Source organism: Columba livia, chromosome 1 (genome assembly GCF_036013475.1).
Source record: "Columba livia isolate bColLiv1 breed racing homer chromosome 1, bColLiv1.pat.W.v2, whole genome shotgun sequence".
Lineage (NCBI taxonomy): Eukaryota > Metazoa > Chordata > Aves > Columbiformes > Columbidae > Columba > Columba livia.
In genome coordinates this window covers 97,396,961-97,418,004 of record NC_088602.1, presented here as the reverse complement: position 1 = coordinate 97,418,004, position 21,044 = coordinate 97,396,961, and the positions used below count along the sequence as shown (strand labels likewise).

At 39.0% G+C, this 21,044-nt stretch overlaps 1 protein-coding gene across 1 annotated transcript; it reads right to left on the bottom strand.

Annotated features, from left to right (window-relative positions):
* Positions 1-1,320: 1,320 nt before the first annotated feature.
* On the bottom strand, positions 1,321-20,635 carry PWP2 (PWP2 small subunit processome component). The gene is made up of 21 exons (XM_065069500.1): positions 20,478-20,635; positions 20,275-20,387; positions 19,004-19,098; positions 18,521-18,620; positions 17,317-17,460; positions 16,738-16,873; positions 15,999-16,219; positions 14,614-14,757; positions 13,736-13,806; positions 13,499-13,635; positions 12,237-12,385; positions 11,462-11,609; positions 10,129-10,279; positions 9,626-9,806; positions 8,468-8,615; positions 7,500-7,608; positions 6,968-7,033; positions 6,391-6,609; positions 3,877-4,027; positions 2,787-2,861; positions 1,321-2,615 (listed from the first exon to the last, which is right to left on the bottom strand). Exons 1-21 carry the CDS (start codon positions 20,493-20,495, stop codon positions 2,456-2,458), a joined length of 2,736 nt encoding a protein of 911 aa, XP_064925572.1. The 5' UTR covers positions 20,496-20,635; the 3' UTR covers positions 1,321-2,455.
* Between the last annotated feature and the right edge of the window lie 409 nt (positions 20,636-21,044).

Below are 21,044 nucleotides of genomic sequence, written 5' to 3'. Positions count from 1 at the left end.
AATAGTATATTGTTTTTCAAAGAGAAGGAGAGAAGAAACATTCATCAGTGACAAGCTTCACCACTGGTAAATTTCTTGCCCTGCTAAAAAGCCTTTTTTTTTTCTCCTCCTCTCCTTCCCTTTTATTTCCTTTTCTTCCTCTCCTCACATAAGAAGGACAGTACTGTTGAAATACAGAGACATCGACATATGATCAGATATAACTAAGCCAAGACACAAGTTTGCAAATGTGGCCTCAGCCCGCACTGGAGGCAGGCAGGGAAATGGTGGCACTTCAAAGCCTGACGCCAGCCCGCACGGGGTTGTGCCAACATGCACAAGGATCAAGCCAAACCTTGGGCACGCCAGACTTTAAATCTGGTATTTAGTTTTCATTACTCTTCCTATGAATATGGAAGGACACACTGGAAAATTTTTCTGACTCGTGTATCAAAAAGTGTCCCAGTTACCTTACAGATTATAGCCCAAGCAAAATGACTAACACAAGTAGAATATACATATGTATATATACAAACCGGTGTGACACTACCTCTTCTCTCACCTCCCCTCAAGGCCCTTGCACTTTCTAAGACATACATTTTGTGAAGTTTTCATCTTCAGAATTGTTTTGAACATGGAAGCGTAAAATAACCCAAAATTGTGTTCCTAAGATGTTTTTCTGAAAGGCTGCATTTTCTCCGTATTCTGTGTTTTGCAATACTGTAAACCCAAGAGACAAATACAAATTTAGGGATCGAGCTAGCCAACTTCATAAAACAGCACAACTATTTTACAGAGCACAAAGCTATTGCTATGACAGTTCCAGAACTATTTCAGCCTGTCTGCTGCGAGTCATATAGTTTGGGAAAAAGAATATGGTCTTTAAAGAAAAGCATGCAAAGACAACACATATATGAAAAACAGCAAAATGGCTTAAGAAGTAGCAACTATGTTATCTGTCAGGTAACGTGATCATGTTTTTCACGTTAGTTTAAGCACTTCTGTTTTACAAGGATCCCAAGAGGGATTCTTCTCTTCCTCCTCAGCTGCTTTTCCCTATCCACCTGTGCCTCCCTTCTACCTGTGGCAGAAAGCTGACTTTGTAATGTAGCAGGAGGAGGTGGAAGAGGGGTGGAGAATGATGAGCAATTCCAAATCCCAACATGGTATCACAGAGCGCACCTTCTGCAAGCATCGCCCCAGCCCACCCAGCTACTCCTTCAGCCCTCTGAGATCCTGAAACATTGGCACCACCATGAAACTGTTAGGAAGCACGGGGACACCAGCAACTGAAGGTATTTTAAAAGATTTTACCATAAAAAAACAAAACTAACACTCTGCTATGTTTTACTCAAGTAGCAAGTGCATCTTTATTTTATATACTGAAATTCTATAACCTGACTGTTGTTTGCTCGTCTATTTCAGCCTTTGTTTTTTCTTCAGCAGTTTTTAATATTCATACCTCTCCTCTCCAAGAGTGGAAAGAGACCAAAAGAACAGAATACACTGAAAAAAAAATAATAATCAATTCTGGCTCATTGTGAATATTTGCAGTATCTTCATTAACAAGGCCCTTTCAACATATGGCTTGAAAGCATCACAAGCACAGATACAGTTCTTTGTGCTCAGGACCTCACTGCTGTTGTTAACCAATTCTCATGCCAATTCACAAAAGCAAGGAAACAAAAAGTTTCCAATTTTCACGTTAAGAAAACAAACAAGACAAGAAAGGGCTTTAATGAGAAAAAGAAACATTTGTAATATGCCCTCTTACAGTTTAAGTTACATTATTGAGTTGGCAATTTCCAAACAGATTTTTACTACATTATCTCAGATTAATTAAACCTCTGCAGAAGTATTTTTTTTTCATATTCACTTGTTTGGGGTCTATCATTTATAGCCATTGTTGAAACTTCATCAGGTTTGGAAACCACAGAGCTAAGAAAAACAGGTCCACTTATTCCTAACAGTGTTCCAGTGATATGTACATATTAAAACCAATTAAAACAACATTTAAAACAAGTTGCGAACGGTATGTAGACCTCAAATTACGAATCATTTAAAAAGGTATAAAAAAAACATCCATCACAAAGTATGACAAGACCGCATTACAAATAATTCACAATACTTAGTGTATATACAACGTATTTTTAATAAAGAATGCATTTCCTCCAGTCATAGTTCTAACTTCATTGATACAAGAATACATTTTTGTCTTACTTGAACTCAAGAAGAATAAAAAGAAGAAATAAATGAATCAAGAAATCAATGCTGTTAAGCTGTTACAGCCAAGGGGAACACCAAATACACCATGGATGGCACTCTGTCTACATTTCCGCCCCTTCTGTAACGCACACATAACTCAATCCACACTATTAAAGAGAGTTAAAATATGCCACTATGAGGGCCACTCATTCTCAGTGAATACCACTGTGTAAAATTATGTCTTATGTTTTCTCCCTCCCATGAAGAGTAACTAGGAACTGAGACTGTCTTTATGAACTTCTTGCATAAGATAATCGCTGTCAGAATCCAAGTCATCTTCATCTACTGATGTTTCTTCTGCCAGACGTTTCATGCCCCGCTGTTGAGAAATGGCCAATGCGTATTTAATATTGTAGATATTCCATTCACAGCTGTAAAAATAAATAGCAACATGTTAGAAGCAAGATTCCATTTTTCTCCTAAAATAAAAACATCACTAAAAGACACTCTCGAAAGTTCTAATACCACACTATCATCCCCCACTTTACTCCACATTTTTGTGCAGTGTTTTGATTTAAACTTATAAATATAACAATACATACAGTTTGGAAACATCTTCAAAATGACGTTGGATGCTTTTCTGAAGGAACTGAATCACAGGGAGCAGCTTCACTGACCTTGAATGAAGAAAACATGCAACTTGCAGTGCAATTTATATTTACATATAGAAATCTATAACTTTTCTATATTCTCAACATTTTAACAAGCATACATATTAACTTCTAAACATGAACATTTAAAGATAATACTAAATAGACAAAACTTTCTGCTTTTGGCTTCATCCTCAATGATTATACTTAATACAATTAATACTAATGTCAGACTGCAGCTTCAAGAGATAATTCTGCTTGCTGTAGTGATGACAGTTCTTTCCAGGGACTACAAGACTTTCTGAACAAGGAATAGTTTGTTCTAAATCATTGTCTATCAGCAACCCAAGGAGAACATTTGTTCCAGTCATTTCAGTAACTAAAACATTAATACCCAAGCTGAAGGAAGGAGCTACACAATGCACTCGGATTACCTCTCAGCCTATTTTAAAAATGGTAAGTTTGTCTGGTTTTATCCACAAAAGTCCATAAACTTAAGACTATGGGTGGGCTGAATATAACTCATATGGCAGGCGTGAGTAGTTGTAAAGAACTACGCAGGAAAGCAGAATACTAACAAGCTAGAAGCACATGCTGTAATCACAAGCTAAGTCTACGAAGTGCAGTCAGAACCTGCAAGATTATCTTTTAGTTACGTTTACTATGTATAATTGTTTAAAAACACAACTGCCAAAATCCTGTCACTCTTGAAATCTTTATGCATTTATAGAGTAAGCAAGGTATGCAGTTTCACCTGTAATACCTGAAAAATGTTTTGCAATTTATCCTCACAAATTGTATTATGCATTCAAATTCTATCATATACACTTGTTAGCAAAGAAGTTGTATCAAATTAAAATGTAAATTTTATAAGTAAACGTAAAGATGTAAATAACATTTAATAATTTGCATTTATTGCATGTACATTAAGTAGCTTTAATAGCTGTATAAGCATCTGTCTAGAATGCCAGTAACTGTTATTTCTCAAACTGACAGCTATTTTAAAATGCTTGTCAGCTTCTTAACCTTCAAAAGATCTCACCTTGTTTTCAGTTTCTGTCCATGCAGCATCAGCAACTTATGAGCCCAAATAAGATAGAACTCTAAATGACAAGATGTCTCAAACGCAGAAGCCAGGAACTCCAATAGTTTCTCCACGTACAGCTCTGGGAGTGACGAGCAGATAACATCAACTGTGCAAAAAAAGGAAAAAAAGCCCATAGACATTAGAGTTGCGTTACTCTTTGGGATAAGATGAGACACACCACAGGAAAGCATATAGGAAAGGAGAACAAAGCACCATCTTGGCAACTATTTGATATTTAATATTGTATTTCAGGGTACAGTACCACAGCCTCTAAGGAGAGAGAGAGTCTTTCCACTTTGAGCCTTCCAATCACTACTGTATTTAGAAGCGAGAACTCAAGTAGTCTGCTCCCCAAGTTCTTCCTCCTACCAGAATACTCTCCCCACAACAACCCCTTCAGAACTTTTATCTCCACCCTTTTCTCCTCTTTGTGTAACTAGACTTTATTGGAGTCTTGCTGCTTCTGACTTCATACAATTTTCTGTATTCTGTAGAACCAGTTAGGCATAATAATCAGAGGCAATAAATGAAAAGACAGCAAAGACACCTGCTCACAGAAGAAGCGTCCAAATGCTGTTAGCAATTGCACAGCACAAAGCAGCATGATTTATAAGCATTCAAAATACTCTCACCTGTAACTATAACGATCTCATTATTTTTAATCCACTCTCAAAAATCACCAGCTCCTATTCTCTGCAGCCACCCCAACTGGCCGATGTAACATTCAACTGTGAAGGTTTCCCCTTTTAAAGGAACAGGCACACATTCATTCTGTTAACAGGGGATTACAACGCCTGAGATCTCCATGCCTCATCCTCTGCTCCTGAGGTTTTGGCACCTGCCTACTTACCCAGTCTTGCTTGTGTACATGGAGTTTTGGTTAACTTCACTAAAAGAGAACTAAATTTTGCCAGAGAGAGGCTAGCATAATTATGCCAACATAGGTACGTAAAAGATGATTTACCCTGACATGCAGAATTATAAAGCTTGCTATGATGTAAGAAAATCCTACAAGTGGCTGGCTTGCAACACATCTGATTTCAGACTTGAGCCCGTTTTGACTAGATAAAATGAAATTCTATTTGTTACACATGAAACAGTGGAAGGAAATAAACACATTTCACTGGGTAACAACAGTGAGGTAAAGCTAAGAAAATATACTTTAGACTTACTATGACAGAACTGTTAATGAAATTAAGACATTAAGTAGAATACAGTAAGTTTATTTTTAAGGCCATGTCTACCATATATAGCTAATGAATGGGCATATTTTTTATCAAAATGACGAAAAGGGTCCTAAAGAATAACTTCAGAGAATGTCCTCCAAAGCTGAGTGACATCATATCTGTTACTTTTTTTTTCTAACACGTTACAGTTATGAAGGTATCTGTCTCTTCTTAGAAAGAGCTTGGCAGTTTAATAATTAATGTTTGGTTTGTGTGAACACAGCCCTGTGTAAGGACCATATTTACATTTGTAATGTAAATTACAAGGGATAAATTTCGTAAATACTGTAACTAAAGGAACAAAAATCATCAGAATTTCAAAGGGCTGACAGTTGCAGAATTGCTCCAAATTTCTGCAGTCTAAAATAAGACTAGAGAGGCTGGCACAGAACTTTAGCCGGTTGAGTGCTGAACACTTCCAAGGATGAATGCTCCACTCCCATGTCAACCTGCTGCAGTATTTGACTAACCCCAACATAAAATTATCGGTTTTAATATTTAGTTGGAACTTCCTATGCTAAAAGAGGGCTGTTGTCTCTTGTCACATCATTGCACAACTCCAAGTTTGGTTCTGCCTTCTAACATCCTGTTAGGTACTTGGACACAGTAAAAAATATTCCCCTTCTCTTCTGAAGGCTGAACAAACCCATCTCTCTTTAGCCTCTCCTCAGCTCTCGTGCACTCTGGCCCTCCAATCATTTTCCAAGCTCTCCACCAGATGCTACAGACTATCAATGTCCACCCTGTATTGGCAAGCCCAAAGCTAGGAACAGTACTCCTGAGTGCTCAACAGAGAAGACTAGTCATTTTCCTCAAACTGCTGTCTGCATCCTTGATAGTGTAGCCCAGTGTCCAGTTGATGGCCTTCACCACACAGGCCCACTGCTAACTCAGTTAAACTTGCTGTGCCCCTCTAACATCAGCTGCTTCTGAGAACTGACACCCAAAAACTTTACCTGCATATCCAGACCTGATCAAATTCCATGTTCAAATGTCACCAGATGGAGTATGCAGCAAAATTAAAATGTAAGTTAGCACAAAAAAGTCTACCTTTTCTTTTTTTACAAAAGACCATCCCTTCCTCTTTAGTCTTCAGCTACAGTAGAAAGTCCTTAAATATCAATGTTTAATTCCTCCCCACCTCCCACTCCAGAGGAAACTCTGCCCTTTATGCTTCAACTTATTCGGCCTACAAATCTCTGCTCCAGCTAGCTCAATCAAATTTCACAGAAGATCCACTTACTTTCATTGCTAGGTACAGCCTCTACGACCTCCTGAATTAATTTCTTTTCATTCAGCTTGAAAGCCATGATGATAGCCATCATGTATTCCTTCTGATGCAGTGTTTTGTGTATATTGCCAGGTGTGATATCCATATCCAGCTCAAAAGGATCAAAAATTAACCCAGAGTCCAATGAATAAATAAGAAGACCCTCTGTGGTGGTGGCTGCCCAGCTTCGTCCTAGAAGAGAATAGCAATATTTAAGAATAAAGCTGGGTTTTCTAGGATGGAAACAGAAGAGTGACGATAAAAGGATGACTCTTTGTTGTTACAAGAAGTGGGTAAGACTGAAAAGCACGTATCATTGATGTACCTATCAACAATGACAATGCTTCTGAAAAATACCAGCAGTAAGCAACATACACTTAAGTTTCCTAAATATGCCATGCACAGAAAACTAGAGTACAAAGCCAGTAGCATTGCGTGACAATCTGGAGAACTCTTTTCAAGGCATTGTACTTATTACTCCTCCAATGCTCTACTCTTTCACTTGTTTTACACAGAATTAAAATATCCTGCATTAGTTGTCAATACACACCTGTGGGAGAGAATCGCAGGCAAGTCACTCTTATTTCTGGTTTAAAGTGTCGATAACTCATGTCACCTAAAAGAGAATAAGTGATTTAACATATTAACCGAAAGTTCACAGCCTAGCTATCAATTCTAACTATGCTGTTATCATAATGCTGAAAAGTAATGTGGAACTTGTCAAAACCCAGCAGAGTTAGAGACAGGGTAAGTAAGGCACAGTCCACGTTCAAGAGATCTTACAGCTAAAACAAGTGGTGGGACTGAATTTTGCTCTTTGAAAATGAAGTCAGGACTGCTGGGCTCCCTATCCAGGAGACCACAGTAACTCCTCTTTCCTGTTGCTTCTGCTGTGCAAAAGGACCACCACACATCAGCTGAACACTTGTGTAACAGATACCTTCAGCTGCAGAAGATTCAGGTAATTTTAACTTTAAAACTGAGCTCAACAATCCAAACTCTTATCACCTGATATCAACTCTATGCCAAAGGTTTTGATCCACATAATATTAGTAACGTAACAGCAAAGCCAAAAGCCATACCTCTTTTTACTCCAGGAAGAGGAATAGCAACACCATCTTCACCTCCAGCCCCTTCATCAATCAGAGCCATGCTGCCAAATTCAGTCATTTTTCTCCGATCTAAGTACTCCTAGAAAAACATGTAAGTTCCATTCACTGCACTGAATCTCCTCTCAAACACCTGTATTGATTGAAAATTCTCCATAACATTCAGGAGCTTAGTGATTACTTCTTTGCACTTTCTTCCAAAAGTTTCTCCAAAGTCATGGAGAAAACTGACAATTTCACAACAGCAGGAAATAGCATCCAACTGCAGATGAGAACCAGGCTGCTTCAGTCTTAAGGCCTCAGAACAGCACACATCAGTTTAGACAGAGGTTTCACATTATTATAATGTTGTTCTACTTAAGAGATGTACCATTTCCTCAGATGTAACCCTACTCTTCCCTCCACATTCCATAATTACACTAGAAATGTTAAGAAGGGTTACTGGAATTTTTTCCTTTTGATGCTTTCTATAGCTCACTTTCAAAGGAATATAAGTTTCTGTTTGGCATTATTCAGAGACTGAGTTTGTAAAGTTCAGTGATATTGTTCTGTGTCCACTATAAAATCCTTAGTTTCTTTGCTAACACAAGCAACTGATACCTGGAGAAAGTTACCTTAGTACAAAATACGGGTGACTTTAATGTTCATATTTTCTTTTCAATTTTAATTAAGTATCAACTGACTTAATGATGCTTAAGAGTTCTGCTCATTCAATACAGACACTCTGCAATCCAGTAAGACTTTAGTACGCTGTCATCAATTAATTTTCTTTTCTGAAAAAGATTTCCTTAATATTCTCCTGCATGAACCCAATAAAATAAATCTGTACTTAACACAACATTGAAAAAGCACATTTAATGAGATATTACACCAAAACCAAAAGTCCTGTGGGAGGGGCAGGGTGGGGGAAATGAAAAAATCTGACTCCTGTGGTGACGTACCTCCATTGCATCTAAAGAGAAGTTGCATGAGATCTCAAACTTTTTCATAAGAATCTGTTCCTTGACATTATATATACAAACAAACTTTGACAATCCACCTGCCAGAATAGACTGACCATCGGCCGAGTAACACAGAGTAGTAAAGGACCTAGTAAAGAAAAAGAGAAAGTAGTTAATTTCACTGCCACATCCAAGCTAAAAGAGTAAAGTACCACATGAAGACATATAAGAATAACCATTCCGTGGAAAACTTCATTCGCACAACACATACTTAACAGACAAATTTATCACAGACAAGTACTTGGTGCTTGAAAATGAATCACAATTTCGAACTTGAACAGCTTTTTGAAGTACTTCCATAGTGCTGATTCTGAGTCACAGCTCAGTGAATGAGCTCTCAACTGTGCCCTACACAACACTAAGGATGGTCAGAAGAGTCAGAGAAAAATGTGTCATGGCATGTTTTAAAGAAATGGCTGAGAGATCATCACCAAAAAAGTATTTTTTTTTTCTTCCCCCCCCCCCCCCCCCCCCCCAAAAGTAATTGTTTCCTTTTTTGATTTTTTTTTCCGAGGGGAAGCAATAAAAAAAAAAAATTAAAAAAAAAATAAAAAAAAAAACAAGAGGGGCCGAAGGGAAAAAGAGAAGAATGAAACATTACTTTTACATTACACTTTCTGATAGCACAGAAATTCAAATTGCCTTTAAACATTACTTCACATGTGTAATAACATGTAATAAAACCCACAGCATATCTACATTAAAAAAAAAAAAAGTAACGGTTTCTACACATTAATAGTTACATACTAGTATCCGCTTAAAAATCTATCACATTTTGCCAATTAACCATTTGGCATGAGAAGCTTAATACTATGCTGGGAACCCAAGTTTACAACTGATGAAAAAGAACAGATGCTCAGAATGATGCTGACCAGAAGGTGACCACAGCAAAAGTCAAAAAGGATCCATCCACATGTTACGTCTGAAAGGCAGTCTTTTAAGATCCAAGGCAGTCTTTTAAGATCCAACATCAGAATCAAAATATTTGACCAGCGGACGCACTCCCAAAATCTTCACATACATACCAAACAGAAAGAAACAATCCAAAAGCAAAAGCCAGTGTGGCACCCTCTTTTTACTACAATCTCATTTACGTACTTTCCCTTAGCTGATTGCTTGGCCGTTATTTTATCGAGCTCCTTCCTTCCCATCTGAAGGTCGTGCCTTCCCTCAATTGAGCCAGTCTGCACTGCATTTTCATGATCCCAAAATGTTATCTGTCCATTCAAAGCAGCAACTGCAAGCTCCTTGCCATCAGGACGGAAAGCAACAACAAGAACTGCAAATCGTTTAATTAACAATTAAAAAAGAAGTCAGATATTTTTCTAAGAAAATACTCTGTATTTTTCTAGGAGCTTATCTCGACTACCAGAAAAAGTTTAAGAGAAACAAGTATGACCGTACTTTTTCTCTGGACAACATAGCTAATTATAAAGCTAGAGATAGCATTAAATCAAAAACATTTCTTGCACTGTTAACTACATGCTACAGAGAACTACCTCAACTTTTGGGTTTCATTACCAAGAATAAGTCTGCCTGTATTTGATATGTTCTACTTTTGATAACATTCTTATATTTATATAAGATGAAATAAAGGTTACCATCTGAGTTCAATATTAGCGTCTCCTTAGTTCTCCAGCTGTCTAACATATCCCATAACTTGACAGTTTTATCCCAAGAGGCACTAGCTAGAACACACTTCATTGGGTTGAAGGACAAACTGCTGATGGGACCTTCATGACCTGATAAGACCTAATAAAAGAAAAAAAGGTAACATGGAATTGGGTATAAGAAACTGCAATTCATGTAGTCTGCATTCAGTAAACTCTAAATATAGCAATGAAACCACACCTAACTTGTCAACAAATGCTTGTGGTGACTTTCGAATATGTGGCATGGTACATACCAGTGATTCTCAATGTTTTATTTTCAGAAGTTTTTAAAAAAATTCAACAAAGTGCCACCACTGCACAAGAATCTATAACCACTTTTATGCACACACAGTCTCTTTAGAGACCACAACTTAGGAATAAGGTGTGCTTGTTTTTCGCCCTCTTATCAGAACAATCAGACCAACTGTGAAAAAGCAAGTCACTGCTCTGAGAATTCAGTGCGTCCTGCAGCTGAAAACATTTAAGAAAAAAAATTAATAGAAACTGTGAATAAGAATAATACAGATTTTTATAGCATGGAGCTTCTACTCCTAAAAGAAAACAAGGCAAGAAACTGAACTTCAAAGTCTGGAGATCCACTCAAGTGTATGCTGAGTTACTATAGTGATCTGCATTCAACAGCTACACCAAATTAAATACTGAGTTCATCTACTTGTCCAAAATGTAAAATAATGCTTAAAAACTGAAAACAGCAAACCAGTTTGTTTTGTTCAAAAGTACCATGTCCCTCCTTTATTACACCTACTCTGAAGAGAATGCATGTAAATCTAGCAGCAAGACAGTGAGGATTTAACTTAATAGTTTTCTCACTCTAGACAATAAAAACCTTCTACACAGGAAATTGTGTCGCTGCTCTGCTCCAGCCAAGGTGCCCACAAAATCTATGACAATCTTAGGACAGGACCTACAATTTCTTCATTACTTGCAGAAAATACCTAGAAAATAACATCTCTGAACAACTACTGGAGGAAAGACTCTCAAGTCCAGTGTTAGCTGAGCAATACTGGTGTTACTTCATCAGCTAGAAAGAGCTCACTACTCAAAAATTCTAAAAACTATTTTCCACACAAATCCAGGATAGCCTCCATACAATAAATCAAAAATTGCTAAGTAACACCGTGTAGCTCCAGTTATTAAATATAAATACAACAAAACATGTCATCTTGTATTAAAGCCTTCCAACTAATCCCAAAGTTACTTGGTCTCATCACAATCTATACTATGTGTTAAACTCAAGCTCTCCAACATTGTAGATCCTTACATCTAGCAGCCTCCCACTCTGCATTGACCAGATGAATATTTCAAAGGAATCCTGGGAACCAGCCGACACAATCTCACCACTGGAGTCCACAGCTAAACAAGAGAACTGAGTTGGTCGTGGAGATGTGAAGGTACGGAAATTCCGGTATCTGTTGTAAATGTGAAAATAAACTATGAGAAGATTCCAGGTAGCTTTAAATGTGTTTTATGAACATATTTTAAAAGGATTTCATTTTACTTATAGTCTTTCAAGCTATCTACAGAAAAAATATTCTTTGTATAAAATTAGATGCAATGCCTCAACATGATTCCAAGATTCAAAAAAGCTATTAGTAACTCTGAAGAAATAAAAGCCAGTAATACTCAAACCAAAGAGTTTTCTATTAAATAGCCTATGTCCATTCCTCAGAAAACACAGGCTTATTTCCACATCCAGTTCAGTACACAGTTGTACTATAACAGCTTGATCACTAAAACTACGACAATCGTTCCATTAGTAACTTGCCTTCTCCCCATTTGAGTAACAGAGACAGACAACGATCTTTCTGTATTTCCACCTTCTCCACGTTCTTCCTGAATTTTCTTCACAGAAACTGGATGGAGTGACATGATTCCTAATGCCTATCTAAATTTGAATCAAAGGCTGATCCAAAAATCAATAAAGCAATACTCACATTTATGCAACTTCAACTTGAAACAAGCAACCAGCAGTTCACTGTATTTTGAGGGTAAAAGCTGAAGACTAAATGAGACACAAAAGCTTTACAAGGAGTTACCTGTGTAGATCATAGGCACGCACGGTTCCATCTTGGGAAGCACTCAATACAACATAACCATTGGAAGTAAAAGTTACAGCAGTTACACCACTGGTATGTTCTGTAAAAGTGACAAAACAAAAGCTACTAGAAGTGTTCCACACTTTCACCTGCAAGAGAGACAAGAAAAGCTTCTTAGAATCTCCATCATCAGTTCAGAGAGAAAGTAAGGCTAAGGCAGCAGAAGGGTAAAGAAAAGTTAGTCCTAAAACTCCGCGATAGCATAAAGGAGTTTCAGTACCATCAGTAAGGAGTTCTGTGCAAGGAAGACAAACAGGGCCACAATTTATCATTCAAACCCTACAGACATGTATACAACATGAAAATCTAAGTTGAGACAGACAAAAAAAAATAAAACAAAGTAATTTGCAAGGAAAGCTATAGCACTTGTCTGAGTATCTCAGGCTTCTAAGCTTTGGACTGTCCACCGATAAATGTAAAATTCAAAAACAACTGTGAAGCCATTCAAGAAGTTATAATTGAGATTCTACTTCAATCTTTTTTCAAAAATGTTATGCATTTAGCTATCTGCAGTTTGAGACTACTAGGGTTTGGCCAATTTTAAATCTGAATGGCAGAAACCATGAATTGGCAGGTCTTCTTTCTGACATTCAGAAGTTTTGACAGTAAACAAGATACTATCTTTGTACCATTTATGTGCCAAGAGATTGTGGGATTAGTCTACAAAACATGTTTAAGAAAATGTATACATACATGTAGCTTACCAATTCAATACAAATCAACCATGAGAAGCCAATTTTTGTTTTAAACAGCAAGCTTCTTCAATGGCACATTTCAGAAAATCCTCTTTAGGAATTGCACTATTATAAATTAATTGAAATTAATTTTACATCAAAACCAGTTACTATAAGGGCATGAGTTTACTGACATTCATCCCAAAGTATCATGGAACCATTACAAGAATACATAAATACTTGATCAATTAATCTTTTTTTGTGTTTATGGTGACTGCAACTATTAATAAATAAAAAAAATCATCTGCTAAAAAGCGTAAGTGACACAATTTGCAGATGATACAAATAATAGTAAATCAAAGTATACACATGCTCTAGAGAAAAAAAATTACGTGAGGCCAAAAATTTATAAATATTAAGAAAAAGATCAGTTACAGTAACAGAGCTTTCAACATTAGATGGAAATTCAAGCTGCTTATTATGTTATTAAGACTCAAGTTCACATTTCAGTGATACTGCTTCACTTACTTTTCCATCCTCCCCTCCAGTTACTATGTACTGTCCATCTGGAGAATATGCTAATGAAACCATGCTGTTGAAATGTCCCTGCTGCTTCAGCACATAGGACTCACTTTGCCATTCCCACACAAGGAGCTGACCCAAACCTGTGAACACCAGAGAAGAATTAATCAGAATTACAAATACAATGACAAGACCCCGCAAATGCAAGCCACAAAACACATGCAAACCAAAAATTTTACAAACCTGAACATCCAAAGGCAATCCAGTCACCAGTACAGTTGATAGAAATAGAAGCTATCCTTTGGTCTGAAATACTGAAATAAAAGATTTATCCAATAAACAGACGTGTTTTCATGCCCTGTGTGCTAGAACTTCAAATATAAGGTTTATATCCTCTGCTCAAGCACGTTTGATTACTTTACTGAATTTCTGTATCACTGTAACATCAAGAGCAGCATACGTGTTCTTCCCTTTATTGTAGTCAAAAATGTCAAACAGACAATACTACCTTTTCTGGAATGAAGACAGAGTATCTACATGCCAAAGACATATTTGCCAGCACAGAGTAAAACTTGCCACATTCAAGAAAGAATATATATATATATTTTTTTTTTTGTACAGGGAGATTATGCATTCTTTAGATAGCATCATACAACAATGGAAAACAATTACGGTTTTATTTTTCAACTTAGTGACAATTTACAGATAAATTTACACATGCAGAACATTTTTTTTCAGATACTATTGTTATTTTCTACAAAGAAACTGACAACGTTAAGTTCAAAGCACTGAAGAAATCTATAGCAAACAACTAACTATTCAGGAGTTACTCATTCAGACCTCATTTTTCCACAGTAAGCTATGGAACAGAATTGTATAGTATTTTAAGTCTCTGATTCTGCCTTTCCAGAAATCACAACACTAAATAGATACTCATGTTTAAGATTTTTGTGCTCTGGTTATTCATCCCTCACTACTAAATGTGGTGTTTTCTCAGACAAATAAACAAAAGAACCCTCAAAAAAAAACCCACAAAAAAACACACACACAACCCCCCCCTGCCCCATGTTACCCCCAGCCCCCAACCAAACCCCAAAACCAACCACAATCCCATACTTTACCTCAAGGAGTGGATCAGATTGAAATCTGGAAGCTCATGGAGGTGAAAGATTCCCGAGGCAAAACCAGTGACTAAAAGGTGAGTTTTCTTGTGATAAGCTGCAGATGTTAAGTTGTTAAAATCTCCCTCTTTATTGAAAAAATACCTGGAAAAGAAATAAGAAAAAAGCAAACAATGTGAAAGAAAAGTATGCTGTTATATTTGTGTTTCAATATAGGTAGGCCAAATATTTTGATCAAGGTATCCCATAGAAAGTTCCAGGAACTGCTAAATATATGTAATTTACACAGCTAGTGAAAGCTAATTCTCTTCTTTTCCTCAATGTTTACAGCTGCTACAGTGATCAGATTATCAGAGGTAAAACCTGATCACATGCAATGAAAGGGACTAAAAGTTAACCTCAGAGGAACTGCACTGTGCATTTCCTTTTTAATCATCTGATGCCAATAAGGGGACCCATGAATTCACTGATTATCCTTTCATATGCGAGTCCTCTTACAGAGGAAGGAAGTGAAGCAATATTCATAAATACTATACACCTGGTGAAGAAGGTTTTCTCAGTTTCTTTGTAGCTATCTCTCTTACTGGAATTAAACAGATAAGCACCACATGATGGTCAAACAAAAGAGCATCTGAACATTATCCAACAGTTGTACAGTACAAATGCCTTCAGTCTGGAAGTGACGTTCCCCGAGGCTAATTCCAACCTGGGCTGGGGCAGGGCACGCACTTTACCCTTTCTTTACAGTCAGAGAGACTGAGAATAGAAGACTGATGTCAGGTGCTCTCAGCTGGCCTCTACATGCATCTTGTCTCTCCCTCACTTTACTGACCCAAGAGATTGCCGATGAACTTTATTCTTCTTCAAGAAAAGCCAAATTCTGTGACTATCTGAAAATTGGATTATTCTTCATAAGCCATGACTCCTTTGATGTAGACAGGGAGATCATTCAGGAAGCCATCTCCAAGCAGTTTATCAAAAAGGCTGATGAACTATCCTTATCAAACATTACTGTCATCTCTTCAAGTCAGCCAGTCTCTTCTTGCAAGAACTAAAAGCCTCTATGCTCCAAGGATAGCGTACTAAAGATCTCCTTACACTTTTTTGAGTTTCAAACACTAAAACATACATCATAAGTAATTTTTTCTTATATTATTAAAATTATGCTGACTTGTTGTTCTGAAGCTGCAGGGTATTGCCCCTCATATAGTCAAGATAAGGCAAACAGGTGTTCTACTGAAACTATTTAAAATGGGATCTATAGTAGATTACTAAATCCTGGGCAGAGTTTTATATTGCTTTGAATGGGTGATGAAGGGTGAAGAAAGCCAAATACAGAAAATCCTTATTATACTGCCATCTTTGAAAAACTGAAAATCACTTACTTTGCAACACGTGAATACTTGACCTTACATCTAGCCTCTTGTTCATTTGGATTGGCTTTTCCATGAATTTCTTCACCCTTCGGCTCTTCAAGAAACTCTTCATCATTTTCTTCTGCATTCTTTTCTCTAGTTGCATCTTTAGGGGGCATGGGCTTCAAACCATCGAGCTCTGTATCACACTGCCACACGCATAGCGCTGCATCCTGGCTAATTGTGTACAGCTAGAATACAAACACACAAATGTATGATTATCGTGTAATACCTACGTTTTGTACTCTGCTGTCTTGTTATGAATATAGAGTTGCAGAGGGATTAAGCAAGTCTGCACTCTATCATTAGAATAATATATTACTCAGTCCTCTAGAATTCGAGTTGTTTTTTCTAGAAAATTCACTTGTCCTGAGAACTGGTAATTTACTTTACCTGCCCTCACGTAATTTTTAAAAAGGCAATTGGATTATCATTTAGAATTAGAGATAATTTTTTTTTTCATATTTAAAATTGCAACTTTTTTGTGGAGCAATTTTAAATAATTTACTATCCTTCTAATGTTTACTTCTTCAAATGTTCACAGCATCCTAAGCTCCTGATCACAACCAAGGAGTTGAGAGACATGTCATTTACGTATTTTCTAAATTCTGAGACATTATCAAAATAGTCAGCATCCCTACCTACAGATAAGACTCTGCTTCAACTATTTTAATGTTAAAATTCAAGAATGTTGTGTGATTATACATACATCTAGACTGTTCTCTTCAAAAAAGCAGGCTACTATTACATCCTTATGCCCTCCAAGTGAGTAGTAGATCAAGTTTGCCCAGCGTTCTGCTCCAAACACCCATGTAGACGTGTCCTTGCTCCCTACTGCAAAACATCTAGAAAAGAAAAGGTAATTTGAATTAGAACACCAGTTTGCAAAACTCTTCACAGGGTGTAGAACATTCTGAATGGGAAGATGCCAGTCACCACTCTAAAAGTAATTTTACACACAACAGAGTTGTAAACTGAGGCTGGCAACTCTAGCAAAGATAGATGGGATTAAATACATTCAAAAGGTCAACCACTGTTCACATTTCTAAGCTATGTTCCTTTTACAGATAACTAGGTATTTTCAAGCAAGAATACATTGTTGACCCCTAAAACTCGCAAATGTTTTTACTTTCTGGTCTGCCTAATAATAGTATTTTTCAATTCAAGACAGAATGAGAAACAGAAGAGCCAAAATGAATTTTTAAAGCAAGTATAACACTTTAGAGCAAAGATAACAGACTATAACATGCATACAAATGTGAGCAGGTGCTTTAGTTTAACGACTCACTTGGAATCATCAGTCCAGTCGATACAGGTTGTTTCATCATATGGACCATAGTAAGTTTTGTCTAGAACAAATGCATTAAATTCTCGTTTCTTCCCAGGAGCATGGTACATAAGAGCAACATTGTCTTTTGTAATTACAAATTTCCTGTCATGTGGCGGGGAAAAAAAAAGCATAATTGCATACAAAGCTTTTAAACAATTGTTCAGTACAGTCTGCAATACAACAAAACAAAACAAGGTTAAACAGGTTTCTGTGTTACTGAAGAGATAAATATGGACTGGTTTTGAACTAAAAAAAAAAAAATCATTTGCAGATTGATATTATTCCATGATTTCATGAGTGCAGTTGTACATTACACATTATAAGTCAGAAAACTGACAATAAAAATAATTTAGGTTGAATACTGAAATATTTATTCTCTAGTTCTCAAAAAGGAAGGAAAAGTTCAAACATTCAAAACAGGATAGTCTATTAAAACCTCTCTTCACCTCCATACATCGGCCACTTTCACAAACAAAAAGCATCTGCATCCCTGTCACATGTATCCTGTAATCTGGTTCTGTTGTCAGTATAATTCCCTAACACGTAACTGTGACTCCAACTTTCAAACAAAAACTCATGAATGATCACTTTAAGTCAATCCAACTGAGAAATTCTGCCAAAAGAGGAGCTCTGTACTTTTTCCTCTCCTCTGATGCTTCTAAAATTTAAGTCATCACACTGTGAATTTGTAACCACACAGTTAAAATATAAAGGACGTGAAAGGAAACACTTGATTCAGGGAACTGCCTCTTTCAGTAACACAGTTGTCTTAGGCTAACCCAAGTCAGCAGTGAAACTACACCGCCATAAGTGCCATGACACAACTCTGCAGCACTGATTGTAACCCCCCTGGGCTCTTTCACCTTACCTACAACATCTAAGAACATTAATCCCTTCAGTAAGTCTGTGTTTCTAAGAGTTCCACCACAGAGAGACAACATCCGTGAAAGGCAACTTTACAGACAGTACTTGTTTCCAAGGCTTTGCTTTTCTCTTTGCTTCCCCTCTCAACTTTATCTATAAAGTGACTGATCAGCTCAAAATCCCCCCTATGTTAATCAATAGGTATCATCCCAAGATTGGTCAGAATGTCTTAATAATTACAGCTAATTTGTGTGGTACTTTATTTTGTTTCGTTCTAAAGCATGCACATTTTACTTACTTGCCATCAGGGGAAAAGCTGATACTGTGAACTGGCTTGTGAAAATAAAAGCGATGTATCACACATTTACCAATCAAACTGACAAGCAAGGCAGCTCCCTCTGTAAGGGCAGAAAAAAAAAGGATGGATCACCTAAATAATAGAGTTTCCAAAGAACTCAAAACCCCAGCAAGTTTAGTTTCTTTCCATAAAAGAGGGGGTTGGGAGAAAATACCTCCTCAGAAACTTTTCGGTATAGTGTGCTTAATGTTACTAAGAATAAAAATACAATCAAAATTACAAGTCACTTTCTAAATTCTGTAAATAAATTGTTTTTAAGTTGTGTAAAGAAAAACACCTTTCCCTGAAATTCTAGAATATTTTTCAAAGCAGAGCAGTTCAAACTGGTGTTAAGGCTGAATACCCAGCAACAGAGACTTTTCTCTTCAGGCTGTATTTTTATTTCGTTGTTCTATAAAACAAATGCCTCCTACGCGAAAGTACCTTCATCAATTAGTATGGCAAGCCTTCCATCTGGAGAGAGCCCCACGCACACAATATTAAGCCGTGTAGCCAATGGCAATGTCTCACATTTATTACTGCAAGAAAAACAAACAAAACCAAAGAACAATCAACTGGATACAAGGATGCAGAAATAACAGTCATCTTTGGTATCAATAAAATATAGTTTGAAACCTATGTTAAAGCCACTGAATCAACTTAGATGTAGAACCCCATGACGCTCAAATGCCACAATCACACAAACACCAGCTATGTCAGATGTCGCGGTTGAGACGGACAAGCGACATGGACCAAGTTCTTTCAAGATGAAAGTAACAGATACCATTTATTGCTACAAGTGCATTTTTATACAATTCTACCAGTTCATGTGTCTTTTCACTATTGGTTACAAGTTACAGCACTAACATCTCATTGGTTAATTTTTCTATCATCCATGTTATTCTTCTATCCCTTTCTCTCTCACGGGTACATCTCTCCTCTCTCCGGATACTCCTTTACTCCCATCCTTCTCAAGGGTAAATCTTAATATCTCAAGGCTGATCTCTAGTCTCATATTTTCTGTCAAGGATTCCACAGACCCGCTGCAGTTTCCCACAGTCAGACATGGGCTCTTGACCAGCATCCTGGCATAATCAGCATCAATCACAACTCTGGCCCACAGGAAAAGGCAGGTGGCAGTCCAGGCTTTGCCATATACGAGAGACAGCACAAGACAGCAACACACAAAGAAACCACATGACTAAATCAAAGGCAAGACACGCTTTTCCCCTTCTCTATTTGTTTCTAAACCACCCCTTTACATACTTCTTATGCCATTCTCCTCGTGGACTGATGTACACAAAATCTCCACTGTGCAACACCTCAAGCGTTACTCTACTAGGTAGGCTTCTACTTTTTAACGCTAAGCCAGAAGCTCCTCAGGCCATTTTGGGAAGGCAAACCACCCTCGGGAGCCCCATCCGCCGCCAGCTGCACCCCCACACGGGGCTCGCCGTCCACGCAAAGGCCGGGCGCACAGGGAGCGCCGTTCTCCCCACACGCCACGGGCAACGCGGCCTCGGCCGCCGACCCTGGGTCGGGCTCCACAACCTCCCGCAAGTTCTACCCCAAACTCCCTAAAAACGTTCTGGCAGTACCAGGCCCTTCCCCCCTCACCCCTCAGCGGCCTGGGCCAGGGTTGGCGGAGCGCTAGGCCGGCGGGCCTGCGGGGCACCGAGCGGGGAAGGAGGAAGCAGAGGCCGGGGCCCACTTACTTCTTCAGGTCGAAGACGGAGATCCTGTTCCCGACGGGGCTGATGAGGGAGCTGCCATCGCGGGTGAAGCTGAGGTTCCCGCGGCGGTACACGGTGCCCAGCAGGCCGGAGAACTGCGGGGGGAGGAGAGGGGGTGGTTAAAGGAGCGGGGAGAGGCAAGCGGGGGACACATCCCGCGCGGGCGGCCACCGCCGGGGACTCACCCGGTACGCGAACTTCATGGCGGCGGCGGCGGCTGGCCCACGTGGGGAGCGCGTGGAGCCGCTACCGGTGCGCGTCGCCCCGAAACAGCGACAGCACAGGGGCGGCCGCACAGCGACAGGAAGGGGGCGGTGGCAGCTTCCCGCCAGGGGCGTGGCCAGGCCGGGATGGGGGCGTGGCCGGGGTCGGGGGCGTGTCCGCTGGTGCCACGGGGCGGGGACGGCGCGGTGTTGGCACTCCGAGGTGAAAGGTGGAAAGCGCTGCTCTAACAGAGGGACCCCGCGATTGAGCCCGGTCGGAGTTATTAGTTTCCTCTGCTCCGCATGCGGCCCTTGGCACAGGCCGTGCGGTCACCTGGACCCCGCAGCCGGGGCCGCGTTCGCGCCTCTCCCCAGAACAGCGCCGTCGGGCCGTCGTCTCCCGCCCGTGACGGGATCTGCGGGGGCCGAAGCGGGAGCACGAACACGGACCGTGCCCGTCCGTGCGCTTGGCTGGCGGCAGCAGCCCTGGGGCGGCTCCCCTGCGGCTGCCGGGCAGCTCTTCCCCAGAAAAGGGCAACCGTGATACCC